Source organism: Notolepis coatsorum, assembly GCF_963971535.1.
Source record: "Notolepis coatsorum genome assembly, chromosome: 11".
Lineage (NCBI taxonomy): Eukaryota > Metazoa > Chordata > Actinopteri > Aulopiformes > Paralepididae > Notolepis > Notolepis coatsorum.
This window is the reverse complement of record NC_140175.1, coordinates 63,447,958-63,474,884: the sequence shown is the minus strand read 5'-3', so window position 1 is coordinate 63,474,884 and position 26,927 is coordinate 63,447,958. Positions and strand designations below refer to the sequence as shown.

At 46.0% G+C, this 26,927-nt stretch overlaps 1 protein-coding gene across 3 annotated transcripts in view; it reads right to left on the bottom strand.

Moving 5' to 3' along the window:
• Window positions 1-26,188, bottom strand: part of sh3bp2 (SH3-domain binding protein 2) — a 69,817-nt gene extending 43,629 nt beyond the window's left edge. For 2 of the 3 annotated variants that reach the window (XM_084324312.1, XM_084324315.1), the window contains exon 1: window positions 18,013-18,118. In XM_084324312.1, coding sequence (XP_084180438.1) covers window positions 18,013-18,095 — 83 coding nt within the window. In that variant the 5' untranslated portion in view covers window positions 18,096-18,118. Of the gene's footprint in view, window positions 1-18,012; window positions 18,119-26,113 lie in introns of those variants that run through there. The other variant, XM_084324313.1, reaches the window with a different exon arrangement.
• Window positions 26,189-26,927: the final 739 nt, after the last annotated feature.

Below are 26,927 nucleotides of genomic sequence, written 5' to 3'. Positions count from 1 at the left end.
GACAGACAGACAGACAGACAGACAGACAGACAGACAGACAGACAGACAGACAGGTGAGATCTGATCCCAAGCCAGCAGGGTACAGTAGGATTTAAACATTGTTATCCTTCAAGCCTGTGGATACTAGAACACTCCTTGCTTCTGCAAGCTCATTCTCACTAGTCAGACTATGAATGTGTCCTTCCTTACAGAGAGGGTGCAAAGATGGCAACTAACTACCACTGGTAATCCGGAGGTTCCCGGTTTGATTCCCACTCCTCCCGGGCAATGTGTCGAAGTGACCTTTAGCAAGACACTTAACCCTTAATTGCTCCCGATCAGCAGGTTGGCAACTTGCATGGCTGCCTCCGCCGTCGGTGTGTGAATGTGTGGGTGAATGGGTCAAATGTGAACAAATTGTAAAGCGCTTTGGATAAGATATATATATATATATATATATATATATATATATCTTATCCAAAGCGCTTTACAATTTGTTCACATTTGACCCATTCACCCACACATATATATATATAAATGCACCATTTACCATTTTATTGTACTGTACATCAGACTTAACCACCACACAAACACCATGTAGGCTCAACAATAATACAAACATTATTGAGGCTCATTATTCCTTTCATAACACTAACTAACTTAACATGTATATTGTCCCAAATCTCTAGCTGCAGGGATTTAAAATGTTTATAATGGAATAAATGTCTGACTAAGGATGTTGAGGTTTTTGCAGTAGATCTGATCCAATGTAAGGCATAGTTTCAGACCCAATTCAATGAACCCTCTTGCCCTGTAAGTTCATCTACGTCGGTCAGACTCGGACTGTGTTGTTCAGAGATGTTAATCAGACTAGCTGAACTGCCGTTTGCCAGGAAGTGAAGCATAATAAATAAAGGAGTGGTCGGGCACATACCAGACTCATTCTAACCCACTTCCTCCTGTTACACACAGACACACTCTCTCAAACACACACATACACACATGCCAGAACAAACATAGACATGTATGCATTAGGGCTGAGCTCAAACGTTCGAAGGTTCGGACCTTCGTTCATTACGTTGGCACTCAAATCTTAATTAATTAATACATTTTTAGTTTTTTATTTATTTATTTATTTTACACAAAAAATATATATCAGGGCCCTATTCCCCGTACCTGGCTAGCATAGCTTGACTTAAGCCAGACATTTCCGTTCCCCGACGTCGGATTTTCTAAGTCGCTATGGCAACAGATCGAAAAGTTTGAACTTGCTCCAGAGCAGGTTTAGTTGAGTTAGCTGGATATAAGCTGGCCACTCCCTCGGAACAAAATGGCAGCTCCCTTCCTCAAAGATTGATTGATTGATTGGAAACTTTATTAACAGATTGCAGAATGGGGTACAATACAGTACGGCTCAATACACACAATTGTTAAGGTGATGCAGACCCAGAGAAAGACTTTCGTCTTGTTTACATCAGGGTCCCCCATTTTCAATTCATAATGACATTTATGACATACATGACATACAGATATACAGATATATATCATGACATTTATGACATACATGACATACAGATATACAGTACTGTTACATTTGTGACATACAAGATATGCAATATACAGTACTGTTAAACAGAGATCCTAACAGAAAATATATATACAAGGGGGAGGAAACTGTACATTGGGAGGGGGTGGGTGGGTGGGAGGGGGTATTTAGACATTTACGGGGGCCAGTTTCGAATTGCAGCCTCCCGTAGGTGCTCTTTGATCCCATTATACCATTCTGAATAATGTTTTCGTGAGATGATTTCCAGAATGTATTGATTTCATAGAATGTGTGAAATAGGCCTATAATTAAAAACAATTTAAATACATTAAACTGGTAAAATAAATGCTTTTGAAATGTAAAATAATATACCTAAAATGCTGATAATAAATCATATTCAGCCTATGGATTTCCTACATACTGCACGACACCTGTTTGAGCTGCGGGATGAGGCGCGCTTGTTTCTGATGGAGAATGAGTCCCAGATCGCTGTCCACCTCCGATGCTGACTAGATTCAATTGAGGGGGAATACGCACAGCTATACCTACCTATTCGAAAAAACATTATCTGCACTGACTTATGTAAAAAATAAGTACAGATCACGTCTGAATGAATGTGGAGGATGATCTCCGAGTTGCTGTCTCCAAAATTAAACCCAGACTATGCCCATCCATCTCATTATAGGTGAGTTGAACATTATAGCCTTCTAAATGAAACACGCTATATGTATTCATTTTATGGTTGTTTGATTATTGTGTTATTTTGTGTAGTTATTGTGCATGTTAAAAGCCTCCAATGCATATGTGTGCGTGTGAACGTTTGCATGTTTCAACCACCTCTATATAATAGTGGGGGTCGCGGCTCTCTGACACCGTTATTTCGGGGGTCGCGGCCTGAAAACTTTAGGAACGATGTATTTATTATATTACATGATACCTAAGCGCATACAGTACAGATATCCTCATAAGTATCTATTAATTCATATCAATTAGATATACTCTTTATCTTTGGGCTTGTTTTTGTATACTTATTCTGAAAGAGTTGAAATAATTATTTTCGCTAGCAAGATCTCATTCGATTATTAAGATAAATGCATAATCTATAGGCACATTTAAATAAATATAATCTGATTGATTGGGGTAATGAGGGACTTAAAATGTGCCTATTGTACCCATTCTGCAATCTTGTTAATAAAGTTTTAAATCAATCAATCAATCAAAGCCGTTAGAAAATCAGGATTTCTGCGATCGACACCTGCTGTCTTTTCATGTGAGGCGGCCGCGCGCAATTATCCTGAGTATCAAGTCTGGTTCGAATGAACGAGACTGAATCAGCATTCGAGGAACAAGGAAAGCCCGGATTCAAACATCGGGTTAATTGAATCTGGATAATGGGACTTTTGATCGACTTAGTTGAACCAGGTACGGGGAATAGGGCACAGAATGTGATATATCAGAATATCACAGTACTATGTTGTGTTTACAATAATTTGAAAGTCACGCACGAACACAGACACAACAGTCTAGTCCAGATGAGAAGGGGTCACCATCATACATTATCAGGAAATGAATCAATCATGCAAAAAAGAGAGAGAGAGAGAGACTCACTCATCTGTCTTATTTCATAATACAACGTTTCCGAATGGACGTTTGGATTAAACCAAGTGTATGCAGTGATGCTGAACTTTCCGAGCGGAACACAAGTTACTTAACGTTACACAGGTATGTTATGCACGTTACGCTATGCACGTTTAGCTTGCTAACGTTAAGATAGCAGGAGCCGTCGGCCAACAAAGATGTTGTTTCAACAAATGTATTCACAAAATGTATTACCATCCAAACGTTATTGAAGCCTCCCGTGACCAGTAAGTAGGTACTACTACTTTTAATAACCGCAGCAATATGCGCATATGTTCTATGTTATATGCGTAAATGTGCGTAAAGTCAAGACTCCAGACTGAACCAGAACAATTATTTAGGAGCACATTTGTTGCATGATTACATGAAACGATGGTTTGAACGTCTGTTAGAAAAACCCTGCCGAAGTTCGAATCCCAAAAACAGGCTTCGGGGACAGCTCTAGTATGAATAAAGTTACACATAACATGTATATATACAGTTACACACACACGCACACATGCACGCACACACACACACACATGGCAAACAAACAAACAACGGTTGGACTGAAACACTAGGATACCTGGGGAGGAGAAAGGGCCTCTGAGAAAGAGCAGGTTGAATCATTTTCACAAAGAATGTGTCTACACTACATCTACATCAACACTACATCTACATCAACACTACATCTACATACATCTACATCAACACTACATCTACATCTACACTACATCTACATACATCTACGTTTTGCTTGTACAGGTGTACAGTGTCCCACCCCACCCACCCAACCTCCTCCAATGTACAGTCCCCCTCCACCCCCCCACCTACCCTCCAATGTACAGTTTCTACGTCAAATGTATATACTCTCTCTTTTCTGGACTCTTTTGGTATCACAAACAGTACTGTATTTGCAAATCTGATATGTCATAAATGTATAGATGTAGCAGTACTGTCTATCTGTATGTCATGTATGTCATATATGTTATGATGAATTGAAAATGGTGGACCCTGATGTAAACAAGACGAAAGTCTTTCTCTGGTCTGCATCCCCTTAACAATTGTATGTATTGAGCTGTACTGTACTGTACCCATTCTGCAATCTGTTAATAAAGTTTTCAATCAATCAATCAATCAATCAATCAATCAATCAATCTACATCCATCTACATCAACACTACATCTACACTACATCTACATCAACACTACATCTACATCTACACTACATCTACATCTACATCTACACTACATCTACATCAACACTACATCTACATCAACACTACATCTACACTACATCTACATCAACACTACATCTACATCTACACTACATCTACATCTACATCAACACTACATCTACATCTACACTACATCTACACTACATCTACATCAACACTACATCTACATCTACACTACATCTACATCAACACTACATCTACATCTACACTACATCTACATCTACACTACATCTACATCAACACTACATCTACATCTACACTACATCTACATCAACACTACATCTACATCTACACTACATCTACATCTACACTACATCTACATCTACACTACATCTACATCTACACTACATCTACATCAACACTACATCTACATCAACACTACATCTACGTACATCAACACTACATCTACATCTACACTACATCTACATCTACACTACATCTACGTACATCAACACTACATCTACACTACATCTACATCTACACTACATCTACATCAACACTACATCTACATCTACACTACATCTACACTACATCTACACTACATCTACATCAACACTACATCTACACTACATCTACGTACATCAACACTACATCTACATCAACACTACATCTACATCTACACTACATCTACATCTACACTACATCTACATCTACACTACATCTACATCTACATCTACACTACATCTACACTACATCTACATCTACACTACATCTACATCAACACTACATCTACATCAACACTACATCTACATCTACACTACATCTACATCTACATCTACACTACATCTACATCAACACTACATCTACATCTACATCAACATTACATCTACACTACTGTACATCTACATCTACACTACATCTACATCTACATCAACACTACATCTACATCTACATCTACATCAACACTACATCTACATCTACACTACATCTACATACATCAACACTACTGACCACAACAGCACCAGAACACACAAATTCCCTCAATTCACAGAAACCACAGTGTGATTGTGACAGCATGGAGTCCATGTGCCAGTTGTAAGTGGGGGCAGGAGTGGCCTAAAGGTTAGAGAAGCAGTCTTGTGACCAGAAGGTTTGCTGGTTTGAAAAATCTGGGTGGAGAAATGAATGAATAACTCTCTCTCCCTCTTCCTCAATACAAGGCAGATAACCTCCCAACTGCTTAAAGTGGATCAAAAAGATTAGATAGCAATCCTGAACACAACTACACAACTACACAACACTTTTTATAAAGTTTTTTTAATCTACCTCCAGAATAGTTGTTGTTATGTTAGGTCACATTCACACCAGAGCTGTTTGGTCCGCTTTAAATGCACCAGAGTTCGTTTCCTCGGATAGTCCGCTTGGTTTGGGGTGGTGTGAAAGCTCATTCAAACTCTGGTGCAGACCAAAAAAGCGAACTCTGGTCCGCCTGAAAACGTAGGTCTCGGTTTGCGTCCAAGTGAACCCTGGTGTGTACTTTTGTGGTGTGAATGCTCATTGGACCAAATGCAAGACCAAATATAGGAAGTGACCCGATAAACTGTGCATCTTGAGTAGAAGGAAACAAAACAAACACTGCGGCACGCACTGCAAAACAAGCATGCATGGAACATGTCTCATTTACATTTACATTTAGTCATTTAGCTGACGCTTTTATCCAAAGCGACTTACAAGTTCTGTACGACAAGCCATCAGGAAGGGCACAACTCTATCAGCTGAGTAACAATGTTCATCAAAGTGTTGAGTGCTACAGTGTAGGTTAGTTTATTAGGACAAGTGCATGACAGTATGGTTAGTGTTGTGAAGGGCCAGATTAAACCGAATATATATATTTATTTATATATATATATTTAATTGTATTTGTATATTCTCTAATATTCCCTGATATCCCTTGTATATTCCTTGTACAATATGCATTGAATATCCATTCTAGCCTACTGAACATCCCATAATAGTCTCCATTCTACTATTGGTCGAGACCTTGGTGCCAGGCTGCCATACCCCTCAGACCCAGTTCAAACGTACCGCTCAACATGTATGAACAAGTCCTAGTTCCGCGTAGGAATCTGGCTACCGCACCACTAATGGGACTATTTGTTCATAGTGCGTATATATACTGCGCTACTAAAGTAGGACTTCCTTTTCAGTCCAGTTTCTTACCCTCCAATAGAGTCACAGACGTAAAGCCTCCCCGCGACGCCACGTGTGGGAGTAAGGCCAAGTTCGCCTACCATCGGTATTGAGACATCGTGTATATTAATATTTGAATAGTCATATTTGGCACTATATCGTCGAGTTGGACGTAGTCTATTAAGCTAATAATAGTCTGTTAATATATAGTGCTTCGTGCGGTGAGAATACTACCGTAGTCAGCACCCCATCGTTTCGGGCAGAAAACTGGCTGCTTATCCAGGGTGGTTGACCCCACGTGAAGCTGCACCCGAGGAGCCCCAGAGCCGACGAGCGAGTGGACCTGTATACCGGATTATTCTACCGACGACAGCCCGCCTTCCCCGGCACGGATTATGCTTTGTATACGTTGATTATTCCATGGATAAAGACCCCCGACACTGCCGTGTGTTGGAACCCCCCCCCCTGGAGAGGACGCAAGGTGAGGAGACGCTCTGCAAGACGAGGTCGCTTCACGTCTCTCCTCCGTGGACCGGAGGACGCCGGCCCACAAAGAGTCCACCTGCTTTCATCTGTGGTCCAAGGATCGCCGGCGCATTGAACGGCACTACAGTGGGTTCACCTGGGATACCCTTGGCCGGATGAGGCAGCCGGATTCTACCCCCCCCCCCCCTTCCTACTCCTGTCGGCTTACAAGCGACCGGATTAACCCCCCCTAGTGTATCCAGTATATAATCATTAAAGTATCATTGCTGTTATTCCTTAAACTATTCCAGGTCGTATATGTACCACCTGCGCCTTCAGAGATTGGACATTCTCTATTGATATACCGACGAATACTCTTGCCATAAAAGTGCATACTAATTCCCATTCATAAATGTGATTGATTTGATTAAGTGCTTGCTCTACACACCATCGCTGTGTAGAAATAAAGACCTATTTCTAATTCGTACATTTGTGTTGGATCCGTTTCATCTACGTGACAGTGTTCATCATAATATATTTATGCCGAGTACTGGGTGGCCGAATATTAAGTACAAAGGTAGTGGTAGTAAGTATCATATCTAGTAATACAGTCAGGGAATTGTACCCCTCAGTTACAATTGGTCCTTCGAGCCGGATGGTAATTAGTGTAATATTAATATAGTGTTATTAATATTGAAATGGCCTATGATGAACACTCCACGAAACGATCCTCCTAACCAAAGCCCGCAGCGCGAACGACGGCTCCCTCAGTACTTAGAGGCTTACGCTGTCAGTCAACAACCTAGTCTTCTACTAACAGTAAACGCGGTAAAACTAGAAAGTAAAAGTATGTCTAACCCCAACGCCCAGACTACCCCGACCATAGAGGCCCCTACGGGTTCTAATGTAACTGACCAAGTTCACGGTGGGGACCAGTGGGAACCAGACATGACTTCACACCCCGCCAGTACTGAAGAAGTAGTCCCCGATGAGTCCCGGGAGGAATACAACGCTACCGAGAGAGAACTCGGCACGGAAGAAGACGGGGAGAGCACCGTGGAGATAGAGCTCCAAGGCTCCGCAAGGAGTACCCCGAGGGAAGGCTCCCCTATACAACCGCCTTCTCCCAGCGAGGCAGAGAGGACCCTACAGCAGGCCTTCCTCATCAGCCTGAACGCCGCTGCTGAACGCGACCGACTGCAGATCCAGCAGCGGAGCGAAGAAGAGCATATACGTCTAGAAATAAGACGCATTCAGAGGGAAGAGAATGTGGCCCGAGACCGAGCAGACAGCCAGCGAGCAGCTGCTGGTGCTCTACGGGACGCAGAGCGCGACAGACAGCAAGCGCAACTAATAGAACAGCTGATCAGACGGACAACACCCTCTCCCTCCGCCAGAGGCTCCAGGAACTCGTCTAGACACACCTCCAGGGCGGCATCCCCTAGCCGAGTAAACAACCCTGAACTTGACCAACAGACGAGGTCTATACCCCCCACAGACCACCTCCCCCCACCGGTCCAAGCGAGACCTAGCAACCGGGAAGGAGCAGCATATCCTGTGGAGAGGCTAAACCAGAGACTACAAGCACTGGATGACCTAACTGAAGACGAAGAGGAAGAGGAGGAGAACCACGCCCGACGACAGCACAGTACTCTACCGGACCAGGAGGTCCGGTACAGCCCAGGCTATACTCCCGCGGAGCTGCGCTACAGACCCCCGACTCTATACACGGGTGAGCACGACGCACGACCCGCACCGAGGAACAGCACCTGGACAAGCGGGCCATGGTACACTGCCGGTACCAGCCCATACCAAGGAGCGGGAGGAGACTCGCCTAGGAGGCCTCTCCCCCAACGCTCGCCGATGTATCCACAGTCAGCGTCATACATTGGCACGCCTATGGTACCCGACTTCACCCAAGAGAACCGGGCCCAGTATACAGAACTCCGCATGTGTCTGGAGACCATGTTGGTGGATGTATTGGATGAACGCCATAAATACGCCATCCTACTGAAGCACTTAAAGGTACCCCGCGCACATAATATAGCGCTCGCCTACGCGACTTCCACCACCCCATACACAGCAGCGCTGGTAGCATTGGACCAGAGGTATGGGCGCATATGGGATTACGTGATCCAGGAGATCCGACACATCGACCGCTTACCCCCAGCAATAGACAATCGAGCACTGGACGACCTGTCCATCAGAGTGCAGTCCCTGGTAGGGATGTTGGGAGCGCAGAGAGAGAAGGGGAGGCATGAACTTTACGCCAACTCAAATGTGGAAAGGATCTTGGAGAAGCTGCCGCCCGCTCGACAGGAGCGTTTTAGGCGACAGAGGGACCACCGAGACCCGAATGGCCCCGAACCGAACCTCCTCGATCTAGCAGACTTCCTGGCGAGAGAAGTCAGCAGCCTACGGCTAGATACATTCGGACGGAGCACCCCTGGCTCCAGAGAAGGAACCAGACGACTAAATGATGGAAGAAGATCGGTGACTGTGATGCACCAATCGGAGTCAGTACCGAGCAGCAGGAGCCACAGTACCCCCTCCAGAACGGAGAAGTGGAAGATAGTGTGCCCCTACTGTGAGAAAGAACACTGGCTAGCGCAATGTGACTCCTTCCCCAAGCTGAACGCGGAGGAAGCAAGTCAATGGATAAAGTCCAACAAGCGCTGTTTTCGCTGTGCGCGCTCACACATGGCAGCCGAATGCCGCTTAAAGAAAAGGTGCACCAAGTGCGATGGAGCCCATCTGGACATACTTCACGACAGCAACAGACGGCGCCCTTCACCCGCACCATCCAGCAGCAAAGCGAGCGTCATGTACATCGATCCCGCCAGCAGCAGTGGAGCCTGAGTACTCCTAAAAGTAGTGCGTGTGACACTAAGCTACCAGAATAAAGTCCTGGACACTTACGCCGTCCTCGATGACGGGTCCGAGAAGACCCTTCTGCTCGCCTCCGCTGCGGCCCAGCTGGGGCTGCGGGGAAGCGAAACCCAAATGACAATTCGGACAATAAGACGAGATTTGAGGACGATGAAGGGCGAGGGTGTCTCATTCTCTATCGCAGCAAGCGGCCAGCCTGAGCGACGGTGCCAGATTACAGACGCTTTCACCAGCCAAGAAATAGGACTGTCGCGGTACACATGCCCCGTCGCCAAGCTGATGGAGAAATATGCACATCTGCGCAAGTTACCGATCCCGCTCATAGACAATGCTATGCCGACCCTGTTGATAGGCTCCGACCATGCAGACCTCATTGTCCCGATAGACCGGGTTCATACCGGACCCCGAGGCTGTCCTGCAGCAGTCGAGACCCGTTTGGGATGGACTCTCCAAGGCCCGCTCGCCAAATCTCTCAACCGAAGTACAGCCACTAGATGTCTCCACTCCCGAGTCACAGAGGGAGAAACCGCACTCCTGCAACACGTAGAGCGGCTATGGACCTTGGAACAAATGCCCTTTAAGAACGGAAGGAAAGACATTCGCTCTAAAGATGACATTTACGCCATTCACCTCCTCGAGACAGGGACCAAGAGAGTCCCGGTCAACGGCGTGTTGAGATACGCCACGCCACTCCTGCGGCGAGAAGGAATGCCTACTTTCCACGCCAAGACAGACGCCACAGAACGGTACCTGCTGAACACGGAGCGGCGCTTAGCCAAGAACCCCGCCCAAGAGAGTGTATACCGCGCTGAGATTGAGAAGCTCATCACAGCGGGACACGTCACAAAGATGGACATTAAAGAGGCTGACCAGACCACTGAATCGTGGTACGTGCCTCACCACAAGGTCCATCACAACGGTAAAGACCGCATAGTATTTAACTGCAGCTACCAGATCGGATCCCAAAATCTGAATAAAGAGTTACTGCCCGGTCCCACACTCGGCCCCTCCCTACTCGGCGTTCTACTCCGCTTCCGCCAGGAAAAGGTGGCCATCAGCGGGGACATTAAAGGAATGTTCCTGCAGGTGAGATTAGTAGAGGAGGACAAGCCCCTGTTACGGTTCCTATGGAGAGAGAAGCCAGGAGATGAGCACCCAGCCATCTACCAATGGGAAGTCCTCCCCTTCGGAACGACGTGCAGCCCCTGCTGTGCTACATTTGCACTACAGAAACATGTAGCAGAGGACCCAGCAGCGGACGAAGAGGTCCGACACAGCGTAAAGAACAGCTTCTACGTAGACAACTGTCTACAAAGCCTTTCAACCCAGGAAGAAGCCGAGGCTCTCCTGATTAAACTCCGCGCCTCATTGATCAAAGGCGGCTTTGATCTCAGGCAGTGGGCCAGCAGCGATCCGCAAGTACTGCGCAGCCTCTCCTCCGAGGACAAAGCAGCCAGCAGCGAGACCTGGATGGCTACAATCCCGGGAGAAGCCCAGGAGATGACCCTGGGATTGGTGTGGCGATTCAAAACAGATTCGCTTCACTACAGACACAAGCCCCTGACTACGGAGCAGGGAAGGCCGGCGGCGGCGCCGACCACCAGACGGAGTGTGTACACAACACTCGCCCGACAATATGACCCGCTAGGATGTATTCTACCGTACACCACCAGGGCAAAAATGATTGTACGAGCATTGTGGGACAAGGACCAGGGCTGGGACGACCCCATTCCCGCACACCTTGCATCCACCTGGAGAGAGTGGGAGATGGAGCTCCACTCACTCCCAGGCGTTAATATGCGCCGAAGCTACTTCCCACCCACGGTGAGGCCAGAGACATGTAAAATGGACTTACACGTCTTCAGTGACGCCTCAGAGGTCGCATACGGATCAGTAGCCTACTTGCGGGCCCAAGAAAGGGGGGGAGAGATCTACACAGCATTTGTCCTCGCCCGCTCGAGAATAGCCCCACGCAAGCAACAATCTATCCCACGCCTAGAGCTCTGCGCAGCCCTAGCCGGAGCGCACCTAGCCACGCTCATCCAACGTGAGCTCACCATACCGGTGTCTAGAACAATCCTGTGGTCAGATTCCACGACAGTACTCGCCTGGATCAAATCGGACTCATGCAAGTACAAAGTCTTCGTGGGAGTCAGAGTCACCGAGATTCAAGACTTAACCGAAGAGTTAACCGGAGAAACAGAGTGGCGCTACGTTGATACAAAACAGAACCCAGCTGACGTCATCACCCGGGGGATGCCCCTGGATGACCTCACCCGTCGCAATGTCTACAGTGACGGCCCCGCATTCCTAAGACTCCCGGAAGGACAGTGGCCCATGCCTATCCCGAGGGAAGCAAGTCCAGAGGAGGTGGAAAATAAGAAGCCTGTGTTCTGTGGCTTGAGCACTGTTATCTCCGCAGACCCCAACACACTCCTGATGGGGCGGCTAGATCCTGCATTACCCCAGACAATGTACCGGCCTGAAGAAGCGAACGGCCGACGAATGTGGAGGTACAGCCAAGTATTAGCCGACAAGTTTTGGAGCAGTTTCCTACTGCACTACCTACCGTCTCTACAGACCCGCCAGAAGTGGGTAAAGGAGAGAGACAATTTGACAGAAGGAACAGTCGTCATGATTATTGATCAATCACTGCCCAGAGCTATGTGGCCGGCCGGCCGCGTAAGCAAAGTGATCACCGGTGCCGACGGCAAGGTCCGAGCAGCTGAAGTGCTCGTCCAGGGTCGCACTTACACCCGTCCCGTGGCGAGGCTCATAGAACTGCCCCGACTCCCAGACACAATCGATGATGACCATGACCCTATAACCCTATGACTTTGTGAAGTTGACTGACCCCTACAGCAAACCCTTATGTGTAAATAGACAACGCGATTAATCTGTCTCTGTTTAACTGATTAGGTCTGGGACCAATCAGGGGGTGGCTGTTGTGAAGGGCCAGATTAAACCGAATATATATATTTATTTATATATATATATTTAATTGTATTTGTATATTCTCTAATATTCCCTGATATCCCTTGTATATTCCTTGTACAATATGCATTGAATATCCATTCTAGCCTACTGAACATCCCATAATAGTCTCCATTCTACTATTGGTCGAGACCTTGGTGCCAGGCTGCCATACCCCTCAGACCCAGTTCAAACGTACCGCTCAACATGTACGAACAAGTCCTAGTTCCGCGTAGGAATCTGGCTACCGCACCACTAATGGGACTATTTGTTCATAGTGCGTATATATACTGCGCTACTAAAGTAGGACTTCCTTTTCAGTCCAGTTTCTTACCCTCCAATAGAGTCACAGACGTAAAGCCTCCCCGCGACGCCACGTGTGGGAGTAAGGCCAAGTTCGCCTACCATCGGTATTGAGACATCGTGTATATTAATATTTGAATAGTCATATTTGGCACTATATCGTCGAGTTGGACGTAGTCTATTAAGCTAATAATAGTCTGTTAATATATAGTGCTTCGTGCGGTGAGAATACTACCGTAGTCAGCACCCCATCGTTTCGGGCAGAAAACTGGCTGCTTATCCAGGGTGGTTGACCCCACGTGAAGCTGCACCCGAGGAGCCCCAGAGCCGACGAGCAAGTGGACCTGTATAACGGATTATTCTACCGACGACAGCCCGCCTTCCCCGGCACGGATTATGCTTTGTATACGTTGATTATTCCATGGATAAAGACCCCCGACACTGCCGTGTGTTGGAACCCCCCCCCCTGGAGAGGACGCAAGGTGAGGAGACGCTCTGCAAGACGAGGTCGCTTCACGTCTCTCCTCCGTGGACCGGAGGACGCCGGCCCACAAAGAGTCCACCTGCTTTCATCTGTGGTCCAAGGATCGCCGGCGCATTGAACGGCACTACAGTGGGTTCACCTGGGATACCCTTGGCCGGATGAGGCAGCCGGATTCTACCCCCCCCCCCCCTTCCTACTCCTGTCGGCTTACAAGCGACCGGATTAACCCCCCCTAGTGTATCCAGTATATAATCATTAAAGTATCATTGCTGTTATTCCTTAAACTATTCCAGGTCGTATATGTACCACCTGCGCCTTCAGAGATTGGACATTCTCTATTGATATACCGACGAATACTCTTGCCATAAAAGTGCATACTAATTCCCATTCATAAATGTGATTGATTTGATTAAGTGCTTGCTCTACACACCATCGCTGTGTAGAAATAAAGACCTATTTCTAATTCGTACATTTGTGTTGGATCCGTTTCATCTACGTGACAGTGTTCATCATAATATATTTATGCCGAGTACTGGGTGGCCGAATATTAAGTACAAAGGTAGTGGTAGTAAGTATCATATCTAGTAATACAGTCAGGGAATTGTACCCCTCAGTTACAGTTAGTTAGGGTTAGATCATTTTTTTTTTTTCTTTTCTTTTTTTAATTCAGATAATGGTTGAAGAAGTGCGTCTTTAGTCGACGGCGAAAGATTGGACGTGTTTCGGCTGTCCTAACTGGGGTGGGTAGTTCATTCCACCATTGTGGGGCAAGGATTGAGAATAGGCGACTTCTCTTTGATGACCCTCCCGGAGCTTGGATAGGAGTAGGTCTGAGGCAGCCAGAAGATGCAGAGCGTAGGGGTCTTGAGGGTGTGTAGTTAGAGACCATTGACCGGAGGTAGGCGGTCTCGTGGACAGACGTGGGCGAATGAGGAGGTAAAAGCCCTGATAGAAATATAAGACGAGCTAATTAAACAGCTGCTTGTGGCCACTCATAAAAACAACGAGGTGTACAAGTTGTTTAGTGAGAGAATGATGGCAATGAGCTTCAATCGAACAATCAACCAATGTCACATCAAAATTAAAAAACTGCGTCAGCATTTCAGCAATATCTGAGAATAATGTGATGCGCTGGGCTGCTCCGGGGAATGATGTGGTGTGTGTGTATGTGTGTGCGCTGGGCTGGGCTGCTTCGCAGAATAATGTGGTGTATGTGTGTATGTGTGTGCGCTGGGCTGGGCTGGGCTGCTTCGCAGAATAATATGGTGTGTGTGTATGTGTGTGCGCTGGGCTGGGCTGCTTTGCAGAATAATGTGGTGTATGCGTGTGCGCTGGGCTGCTTCGCAGAATAATGTGGTGTGTGTGTGTGTATGTGCGCTGTAGAGCTGTTAATAATAGCATTTTCTGTTAATAAACATAGGGGGGTGGTTGTCTGGTAGCAGAGTCGACTCTCTGGTTGAGCCCAGGTCCGACCCCGGCTGCCAGAGAGTATGCCCCCGCATGTTTCGTGAGGTCTGCCAATTGTGTCAAACTCTTTCTCTGAACCTCGACCCCGCAGGATTAATAAATTGGCAGGGTCAGGGTTCGTGGTGGAATCTGTTCGCTGGCGGAGTTGGCTAACTCCGACTCCGCAAGGTTCGTGGCATCATGAGATTGTGACATGGTGCACGGCATACCGAACACCCTTTCCGCTGGGATACTGTTCTTACAGTAAGTCCCTTAGGCGCCTGTCTAGTCCGCAGTGCTCCGGGCGCAGGTCGAGTTCTGCTCTTAAGACCTGTCGACCTGGATTGAGGGATCAACCTCCTTGGAGGGTTGTCTCCCCGGTGCGCCAGCTGGCCCCACGACATTGTGGGGGGGAAGCCTCCATGGAGCGCTTCGGAGCGGCGTGCCAGGGGGAGAAGGGCCTTCACCTATTTTAGGCCCTGTCCGATACGCTGGCGATGTGGGGGGTGGTGTCACCAGTCACCGTCTGGTGGGGTCTCGATGCCGCGGCCTCGTTGACCTCGCCAGGCCCCTTTTTCAGGGGGTCCTGACCCCCGGGATGTGGCCTGGGTCTGGGGTCTCCTCCGTGCCCCGCTGCTACAGCCTTGCCACGGGGTTGGGGCTTTTTGACCCCGACCCCGCGATGTTGGGGGCTGTGACAGGTTTTTTTTTGCTTCACGTCCGTTCCCTGGTGGCGTGCGGGATGCACGTCAGAGTAGTCGCGGGCCCTTCTATATGAAGGTAAGTCCCACGGTCTGCTCACCCTGTGCGTTTGAGGTACTGTTCCCGCTTCGCACAGTTCGGGTCCGGTCTCCCTCCCGCCCCTCACTAGGGGGGGCGGGGGGGGGTCCGGATCCTCCCCGGTATTCTGATGGGTACATCTGTCGGGCTTTCCGCTCTGCTCCACTCTTGTGTTCCAATAGAGCAGAGCGCAAAGCTATAACGAAATATAACGAAGGTTATCCTAGTTATATTATGAGTATAGCGAGTGCTCTGCTCTGACTCACTGAGGACCCCACGTGTCCAGATTCTGCAATCTGTTAATAACGTTTTCATTCAATCAATTACCGTGCAGATTGATTGATTGAATGAACATTTTATTAACAGATTGCAGAATGGGTATACAATACAGTACGGCTCAATACACACAATTGTTAAGGGAATGCAGACCAGAGAAAGACTTTCGTCTTGTTTACATCTGGGTCCCCCATTTTAAATTCATATTGAATTGTAAGTAAGGGTGCAACTTGCTCCGTGCAATCCATTCTTTGTGGATCTAGCCCACAGTATTTCTGACACTGGGAATACATTCCCTGAGATCCATAGATGTCCCTAGAATCAGATACCAAGAACATGCAAATGGGCCATTAAAAAAAAGTCTGTAAATGTTTATTCTACGTTGTAACGGAATTAATGAGATAAAAACATTTTTTTATTTTATTTTACATTTGTTTTTATACATTTTTAGTTAATTTTCATAACGCGATAATTTGCTGTGTAATTAATTAATCTAATTAACGTGATAAACTGACAGCCCCACTCTAAACATCTAAATAAAATAAGATAAAATAAAATAACAAAGCCAAAAGAGTGGAATTCACTTACTATCACTTCTCAATTGAAAAACGGCAGAGATCTGTATTGTTGACAGTATGTAGTCTCTCATATGGACACATCTGTGTAGGAGACTAGCCAATATGAGTTTGGAAAAGCTATGTTAGGCACATCTTGGAGCTGCTGATAAGTTTACTTTCACATTAATTTACATTTGCCATAGAAAAGGCGAGCAGGATCCACCGCTCCAAATAATATGGTCAGTTTCAAGTGCAATAGAGATGTAGTCATCGACTGTAGGTGGTCGATATACATCCTAATATCAGTCATAATAGAGATGTAGTCTACTGTAGGTGGTCGATATACATTCTAATATCAGTCATAATAGAGATGTAGTCTACTGTAGGTGGTCGATACATCCTAATATATCAGTCATAATAGAGATGTAGTCTACTGTAGGTGGTCGATATACATCCTAATATCAGTCACAATAGAGATGTAGTCTACTGTAGGTGGTCGATATACATCCTAATATCAGTCCTAATAGAGATGTAGTCTACTGTAGGTGGTCAATATACATCCTAATATCAGTCATAACCTGCAGATAATCCAGATCAGGAAAACCCCTCGACCGAGTCCAGAAAAGGAGAGGAGAGAGAGTCCAAACACACGTAACGCCACGCTCTCTTTCCTTTAAAAATAAAAACTAACCCAGAGCCTGGTATTCAAACCAATAGACAAACAAGTCAAGACAGAAGACAAAAAAAAAGACAAAAGAAAACTTCCAGCTGCACATTGAGCACCGGAACAATGACAATAAACGTGTACCTGTAAGCCGTGGTTACAATCTACACAGTTTTACACCGAGACAACTCTGGACACATCCTGATCAAGAGCAGGAAATAAAACCAAACCAATATGTAACCAAGACAACAGATACACAAGATTAAAAAAGAGCAACCAGAACAACAAGAACACCTCCAGACTGTGAAGTTAGGAATGAACACAACACTCTAGTTTACCATCTATAGATGATAGAGTACTCAACCTCTACTGTCTTTAAATATGAATTAATACAACACTCTAATTTACCATCTATAGAAAATAAAGAACTCAACCTCTACTACCTTTAACTATGAATGAACACAACACTTTAATTGACCATCTTTAGATAATAAAGTACTCAACCTCTACCGCCTTTAACTATGGATGTGCACAATACTCTAATTTACAGTACCATCTTCAGATAATACAAGTTTGGAAACATTGATCCTCTGAAAACACATTTTGGACTTCTATGGTTTTTGGTCTGAGGCAATCATTACTGAAAACAACAGGTTCCAGACTTACAGGAGCTGTTCCCTGCACATCCTCACGCTGGGTTTGGAGTTCAAAACGAATGACTTCTTCTTCCTGAGCGACGGAGCAGACATGACGGTGACAACCCCAACGCCGGTTGCCTACCACCGTAACGGTACCACCAGGACCACCACGCCCGCCATGAATCGACGACTGGAAGGGAACAGACGAATGGACAGACAGATGGATGAATGAATGGGTGGATGGATGGATGGATGGATGGATGGATGGATGGATGGATGGATGGATGGATGGATGGATGGATGGATGGATGGATGGATGGATGGATGGATGGATGGATGGATGGATGGAGTGATAGAGTGAGAATAATACAAACAAATCAATAGGTAGATCAATCTGTGCTTCGGTAGAGAGACGGTTGGCGTTTGGTGTGAAACCCTGAAATTCACAGATAATTTCCTGAAGGGGCCCTCGTCTACCAGACCCGCTTCCTCATTGGTCCGCTGGCTGTGGTAATCACATCCTGCTTCCTCAGACGGAGCAGGTGATTGGTCAACGGCCTTAGCTCACATAGGCAAACTCGTGCACGCAGGGGACCAGAGGAAGAGACAAGGGGGACTTTCCAACCCGCGCTGGAATGGAACAATGGAGTGGTCGAACACACAGACACAGATACGGAGAAATACACACCAACACACACACACGCACACGCACACGCACACACACACACACACACACACACACACACACACACACACACACACACACACACACACACACACACACACACACACACACACACACACACACACACACACACACACACACACACACACACACACACACACACACACACACACACACACACACACAACCCCCCTACACATAGTATGCATTCCACCATAGAGCTTGGAGCATACTCTACTGAGTCTGCATATCACCTGAAACTCATTGTTTTTTTTACTGTTGTTGCTTACTGGTACATTCATGGTAAAGGCATGCAGCATCATAATTGCACTCCAAAGTAAAACACTGGGCCGACTCCAGGCCAACTGCTCACCCCTACGCACAGCAGCCTCTGAGCCTGTACGTCACACACAGCCTGCAGAACAGCTCTGTCCCCAAGTGTCTTATTACTGGAACAGAAACTGACCTCCCTGACCAAATTAGTTTGAAAGAGAATGCTGTACAAATAGCCTAATATTAAGCTTGGCTGAACATTTATGAGTTATGCAGTGATGTAGTTATCAGAAAAGTAAATGGACTATCTTTTCTGCATAAGGAAACAGTACCTTTATGGCTGTGTTCATCACCGTTTTCCATAGACAGTGAATAAAAAAGGCAACTTTTTTCAACCAACACATTTTTTGTTTATATTTATAAAATAGACTAACAAAAAGATATTGGGGCAATTAAAATATTGTATTCAATATGTTAAAGGGAAATAATACATTCACATTTACATTTAGTCATTTAGCTGACGCTTTTATCCAAAGCGACTTACAAATTCTGTACGACAAATCAGCAGGAAGGGTAGACTACAACTCTTTCAGCTGTGTAACAATGTTCATCAAAGTGTTGAAACTTGTGTGCTACGGAGTTGAGTGCATAGTAGTAGAGACGTGTTAGTATAAGGAAGAGTGCCAAATAGTAGAGGACAGTAAGAAAGGTAGTAAGATATTGATTGAAGAAGTGTGTTTTTAGTCAACGGCGAAAGATTGGTTGGTCCTAACTGTGGTGGGAAGTTCGTTCCACCATTGTGGAGCAAGGACCGAAAATAGGCGGTCTCTCTTTGATGACCCTCCCGGAGTGGGTCTAAGGCGGCCAGAAGATGCAGAGTGGAGGGGTCTTGAGGGTGTGTAGTTAGAGACCATTGACCGGAGGTAGGCGGGAGCTGTTCCCTTTGCTGCGCGATATGCCAGGTCGAGGACCTTGAAGCGGATTCGTGCGGCGATGGGGAGCCAGTGCAGGTCCCTAAGAAGTGGGGTAACATGGGCTGACTGGTAGGTCGGAGATCAGGCGGGCGGGTGCATTCTCAATGAGTTGAAGTGGCTTGGTGGCGGTGGTTGGTAGACCAGCAAGCAGTGCATTGCAGTAGACTCTAGATCGTGATAGGACAATGTACCTGTTCATAATAGTCTCACTGAATGTAGAGATCGAATGATAGAATAACAAAATATTTGTATCCCTTACAAAAAGAAGCCATCCATTGGACTTCTCGTCCAATCAACAGTCATCTCTGTTGATGTAAGTCGCTTAGTTAGTTTCGGGAAAGGACATGGACTGAGAGCATCAGAGGCTTCGTTAGTACAGTGAGTTTCTAGGAGACGAATTACATTGCTGAAGAAAGAAGCAGACGTAAATATTATGTGGACGTTTTGATGAAGTTTTAATAAGCTAAACTTTAGTAACTACCGGTACATACTATACCGGCAAGTATAGTGTTTCACGTCAAGTATAGCTTTCGCGCCTTTATCGGCACGTGCGGTAATTTCAAGTGAGTACGTTACTACAGTCGTGGTCATTACCGTTCCGATAGTATCGATTACAGAAGATGAAAGACAATCACGGAAAAGACTGAACTGTGCATTCGTTTTGGATTGAAGAAGAGTGAGTGTTACCTGTTGTCTGGACAGACGCAGGATTTGAGGGAGATAGGCTGTACCGATGTACCGTGCCACCACTAGCCTAACACACACACACACACACACACATACAGACTGGAACACACGCACACACATATACAGACTGGAACACACACACACATACAGACTGGAACACACACACAGCGATGGGAGCATTTATCGCACTGTTAGACTACTATGGGAGAAGAAACATTCCCTGCCATCCGAAGACATCTCCCAGTGACTCATCTCATCTCGTTTTAAGTCATTAAGAGACTGAAAAAATTTGTTAACATTTTAAATCGGGGCTCTAATTGAACCCTGACTTCGCCAGCGAGGCATCAAAGATGAAACCCCCGCCCCCTCCATGCAAGATTCTGGGACGTGATGGTAGGGGGCGCAGGGCCCACTCCGGCACCAGCATTTCCGCAGAAACCGGAGGGACTTGAACCCCGGGGCCGACTCTTCCTCCTACTACCGACCACCCGCCCTGCTCGCTTCACCACCGCTCTTAACGGCGGGAGCAAGCAGGCGGAGACCTTGTGCCGCAATCGTCCGCCATCAGAGAGACAGCGCCCGCTCTTGTCGGGGGTCCGTTTGATGTCGACGCCAGAGCTACCTCTCTCACGAGTGAGGGGTGCTCGACGGCTTCCGAGCGGCACCACACTATGCACCGTTTGCCACCGGAGGTTGGGAGGAGGGAGTGCTGGTGGAGCCGCCAGACCACCTGCCACAGCCGCTCACCATGCACCGAATGGCGGGGGCAAGCAGCAGCGGAGAGCTTGCGCTGCAAGTCATCCCTGGAGCTGGAGGGGACGCCGGAGCCGGGGGGCCTCCTCACTGAAGAGGGGCACTCAACGGTCTCCGGGCGGTGCGCACCCTGCTCCGCCCGCCCGCGGGGCTCACCCTCTCGCCATGAACGTGGGACTAGGGAACCCCCGCGGCGCACAGAGGAGGTCGCAACGGAGAATCACAGGTGGAGCCAAGAGAAATACTTCCCAGGTCCGGGTGGTGATTCTTGGGATCCAAAAAATAGCAACCACAAAAACTAACTAAGCTAAATGCCACTTGCTTGCCATGTGCGTATAGCAAGCATTTCCTGAAGCGAAAGAAACGGGAAGGCGGAAGTACGGTCACACCCCTCGCCTATATGCATATGGGCGGACAGGGGCGTGGCCAGACAAGTGTAAAGTGCATGTAGCGGAATCTTTCAAAGTAACGTGGTAATATCCCATAGTGAGCAGAACGCGAAGCAAGTAACGAAATGTAACTATTTTCATGTTGAGTGTTGATTCTATTTTCTATGAGTATATTTCATTTTGATAAATTGAACTAACATCTCAGGTGTTTTGTGATTTAGGTTTACCTTGGAGTAGGGGTGTCTCACCTATCCTGCTAGACCTGGGGAGGGAGGGTTTATGCTTTACCTAACACTGTTGAGAGTTGAGCACAATATATAAGATAAGATAAGATATTCCTTTATTGATACCCTTGGGTAAATTCAGGCATCATAGCAGTATGGGGAGGGGAAGTACAGGTAGTAGAAGACATACAGGTACAGGTCACAGAATTATAGTACTGTAGCGACCCTGGGATTTGGGTCGGTTGGTCAGCCGAGCTGTCACTCTGTACGCTATTGGTCGTGCGAGCCGTGGGTTGACATAGTCTCTAGGGGACAGGGGCTGACCTATGGGGAAGGTATAAGTGGGTGTGGCACCCAGCGTGCGCTCTCTTGGGGCATGGGAAGTAGTAGGGATGAGTCGCTTGTACCGAAGCTATACCTGATTCTCGAATAAATATAAAATAAATATATAAAGAAGTACAGTGAGAACTAACAACCTGCCTCGAGAGTCGTGAATAACGTGGTGCTAAAACTAGCAACGTTACAGTACAGTGGAGAATAATTTTTTTTATATAAAAAGGCAGTGTAAACAATATACAATATAATTAACTCTGGACATGTGCATATGGGCAACAAGGTGCGAGATGAGGGTATGTATGCCCTCTCAGTTATATTTGCCCTACAATAAATATAGTTACAATATATCCTCTTAACTGTCACCGACCCGGTCCCGGGTCGTCTTGTTAACAATTTGCCCACCGGTGCGACGCGCCACTCTGCTGACCTCTGGTCTAGCGGCTCGGGTGTGCATATTTTTTAATACAATATACATATTTAATTAAAGCCCTATTTGTTGCCTGTCTTGCCGTTCAGCGGTTCTCAAGTTACATGCCGATATGTGAGGCATGCGCCAAAGTACACGGCAGACCTTTTTTTCCTTCCGATTACCACCCGCAACTCCCGAGGCTCTACTGTAGCTCTGTCAATCATTTGGAAAATTATTGGACAGGGTTGTAACCAATGAGTGTGGCTCAACCAATTTTTTGGGATATATACCTTTGGATATTGCAACTACTACAGAAAAACGTGAGTACACAAGTTCAAGTTCAACTCAAGTTCAGACCTATGTTACTCTATTTCATTAGCACTAAAAGTAAATTTTCTTTCTTTTCTATTGTATCAGAAACTTCAGAATGTTATCTTTCAAAAGAGACCAGGCTCATGCATGTGCTATAAGGATAAAGTATAGTATTTTGTTTTGCAAAAAAAGTATGCAGTCCTCAAGTTCAAGTTTAAAGATTGTCTGGGTGCCAGTTAAGAGGATACAATCTAATAATCTAAATCTAATCTAATATACAATCTAAAAATGCTAAATATATGCTCTGATGAAGTATAGCCTACAGTATTCACATAAAGTGCGTTATGCATGAGGTATATTGTCCTTTTAGGTGGGAGTCAGCTTCAGGTTACCACTGTGTCAGAGTTAAATCCTGAAGCCCACCTCGTCACATCTATTGTTATTCGTTCTAACTGTTGAATTGAGCAAGATAGGCACAAACATACTTACACACTAGATACTGAGGCTAATTGTATTGTGGACGGGGACTCAGATCCTTTCGTTACCTCAGTCGTCCAGGGTAAGGGAACACCATATTCACCCCTACAAGGCGGGCATAATTATCCCCGCTACATTTTGTCAGGAAGGGGCGGATCCTTCTGATAAGAGTATAAGTAGCACCGGTTAGTTTACTTCCTCTTTGGGCAGAGATGTTTTATTTTTTTATCCACTTTTTCTCCCATTTTTCTATTTTTCTCCCATCCCAATTTCGTATCATCCAATTCAACCCTCCCCTGTCTCGAACGCTGTTTCTTGCCTCCCACAAGCCGGCTGCAATGTGGACTAAGTCATACATAGCACGAGTCCCCTCCGATACTCGAGGTAACAGCAGTCGCATCTTTTCACCTGCGCGGCACGATCTTTCAGCGTCAGGGGTCTGCGCTTTGGAGGGGCGCCGCCCCCATCGCTTCCTGATTCTACTGCGCAGGCGCACCAACCGACCTGTAGGAGTCGCTGTCCACAACGCTCGATCCCCACCCATCAGTTTCCCACCCCCTAATACTGCCAATGTGTATTAGTACGGACGACCAGCTAAACTGAAAGCAATGTGGAGCGCTGGGCTCGAACAGGCGAACCCAGCGTCTCCAGTATTTGTGGTGAGCGCCTTGCCCACTGCACCACGTAGCCGCCACCCAGGGCAGAGATGTTTGACAGTGGAACATCGTCCAACTCTCTGTGTAGTTGTGTGGGCCAACTGACGTGGTGACATTGCAACATGATATGAATTAGCCCATTCATTCAACCCCAAATGTCCATTCTGACTTACAAAGACTTTACCTGATGCTCTAAAGATGAGTGTGTTTACTGGTTTTTGAAGCAGTTGTTGCTCATCTTATTTCACTAGGCATTTAAAGGGGCCCTATTGTGAAAATTGCCTGCATTGTTTTTACAGGACGAGGGGTTGTTCCCACACTGATAATTATGTTAAATATGTGCATTGTACCTTTTCTGCTGTTCAGCTGTGACAAGAAGCCTCCCTCTTGAAACGAGTCATTTAGAGTTGCAGCCACAATCGCCATAGTTAACGTGCATGTACGTGCGCATGAATATATATTTAAAAACGTGCGTGTACAGTACAAAATGTTGCGGTTTTGCTCGTAAATCTTCTCTTTTCTACCGGAAGTTGATCCTAAAATATGTTTCTGACAACATTTTTAATAGGGATGTTCGATATTGGCTTTTTTACCGATATCCGATATACCGATATTGTCCAACTCTTCATTTCCGATACCGATATCAACCGATACCAATATATTCACACATCTCAGAGGACCTAACATGGACAACAAACATTGACAGCTTGGTGAAGAAGGAGCCTTTATCACCTAACTATCTGTAATACTAAATAACCTTTATACATACACCATAGAGAGCATCCTGTCAGAGAGCACCACTGCCTGGTACGGGAGCAGCATCATACAGGACCACAAGGCCCTGCAGAGAGCGATACGATGGGTTGAACGTGAACCTGCAGGACATCTATACCAGGCTGTGTAGGACTAAGGCCTGGTAAGAGAATCATAAAGGATCCCAGCCATCCCAACAATACTATTCCCTCAGGAAAACAGAGTTGTTTTAGTATGCACACATAGTCTGTGTGTGGGAGGGGGGCGGGGGCGAGCATTGCACTACCATTGCACCAATGTGTACCTGTATAATGTGTATGTACATGTATAATGTGTATGTACATGTATAATATGTATGTACATGTATAATGTGTACATGTATAATGTATGGGGTTATCAATCAAATCAAATAATACAAATAAATACAAATAAAAAGTATAAAGAGTTACATAAGACAGATGTACACCATCATAGCTCCTTGGCAACATCATGTTCAGTTTAGCCAGCTGGGTTTAACAGCTTCCCTTAAAACAAATTAAAAACACTTTACATCAATATGTTTGTAATGTACTGTACAGAGACTGGCTGCTGGGAGAAGTCAGGAGTTTAACAATTCTCCTTCAACTTTACACCCTTACAAAAAAGAAGTATCATGGTAGTACGATGAAGCACAAAGTTTTACCATGGTACATAAATCATAGCATAAATCATGTATCACGGTACTGCTGTGGTAAATGTTATGTATCACAATGGTACAACTTCTGTTAATAATACCACAGCAAATTCCAATTCAAACCATGATACAGATGGTAATATCATGGTATTTCCATCATCTTTTGGGTCACTACCATCATCATAATTACCAAAAGATGATATACCATGATTCTTTTTGGAAAATGGGTTTATCATCCAGTCTATGAAAAGTCAAATACAACAGAGCAACATAGCATACTCTACATCCATGTATTTACCAAATAGTCTGTAAAACCTATGAGGGAATCTAAGACAGACTATAGTAACCCCACTACAACTCTCTGTGGGACCATCTCGCTAGTGTAGCACAGCCCCAAACACAAGCCAGACAGACTCCATTCAGATAGATCAAACTAACTTTATATCCATACATTTACCCACTAAAACATACAAACAAGTCTTTAACAGTCTATAAACTGTGTGATAAACAAGTGAATGAAAGTCTTACCCATGGAGAGTTGCATTAGCAGTGTCGTAGCTCTGTTTCTGTGTCTCTGTGGCTGTATGTACGCGCGTGTCTCTCTCTCTCTCTCTCTCTCTCTCTCTCTCTCTCTCTCTCTCTCTCTCTCTCTCTCTCTCTCTCTCTCTCTCTCTCTCTCTCTCTCTCTCTCTCTCTCTCTCTCTCTCTCTCTCTCTCTCTCTCTCTCTCTCTCTCTGTGTGTCACAGTGGTTAGCAGAGTAGCGCTCTAGTTAAGCCCAGTGACTTCCTGACGGCCTTGTTGAGAGCTATAAAGCATCATGAAACCATCCCCAACACCAAAAGACACATACTGTTCACGCCGATTCTATTAACGACACTATTTTTTTTAACTCACGATTAACTTAAAAATTAAATAAAAAATGAAGTGTGTGTGTGTGTGTGTGTGTGTGTGTGTGTGTGTGTGTGTGTGTGTGTGTGTGTGTGTGTGTGTGTGTGTGTGTGTGTGTGTGTGTGAGAGAGATAGAGGGAGAGGGGGGGGGGGTGAGAGATGAGGAAGGGGCAAGAGAGGAAGAGAGCTGGGAGAGTGTGTGTGTGTGTGTGTGTGTGTGTGTGTGTGTGTGTGTGTGTGTGTGTGTGTGTGTGTGTGTGTGTGTGTGTGTGTGTGTGTGTGTGTGTGTGACAATGGAGTGAACAATGGAGTGGTCGAACACACAGACACAGATACGGAGAAATACACACCAACACACACACACACACACACACACACACACACACACACACACACACATACACACACACACACACACACACACACACACACACACACACCAGAGGCAGTCAC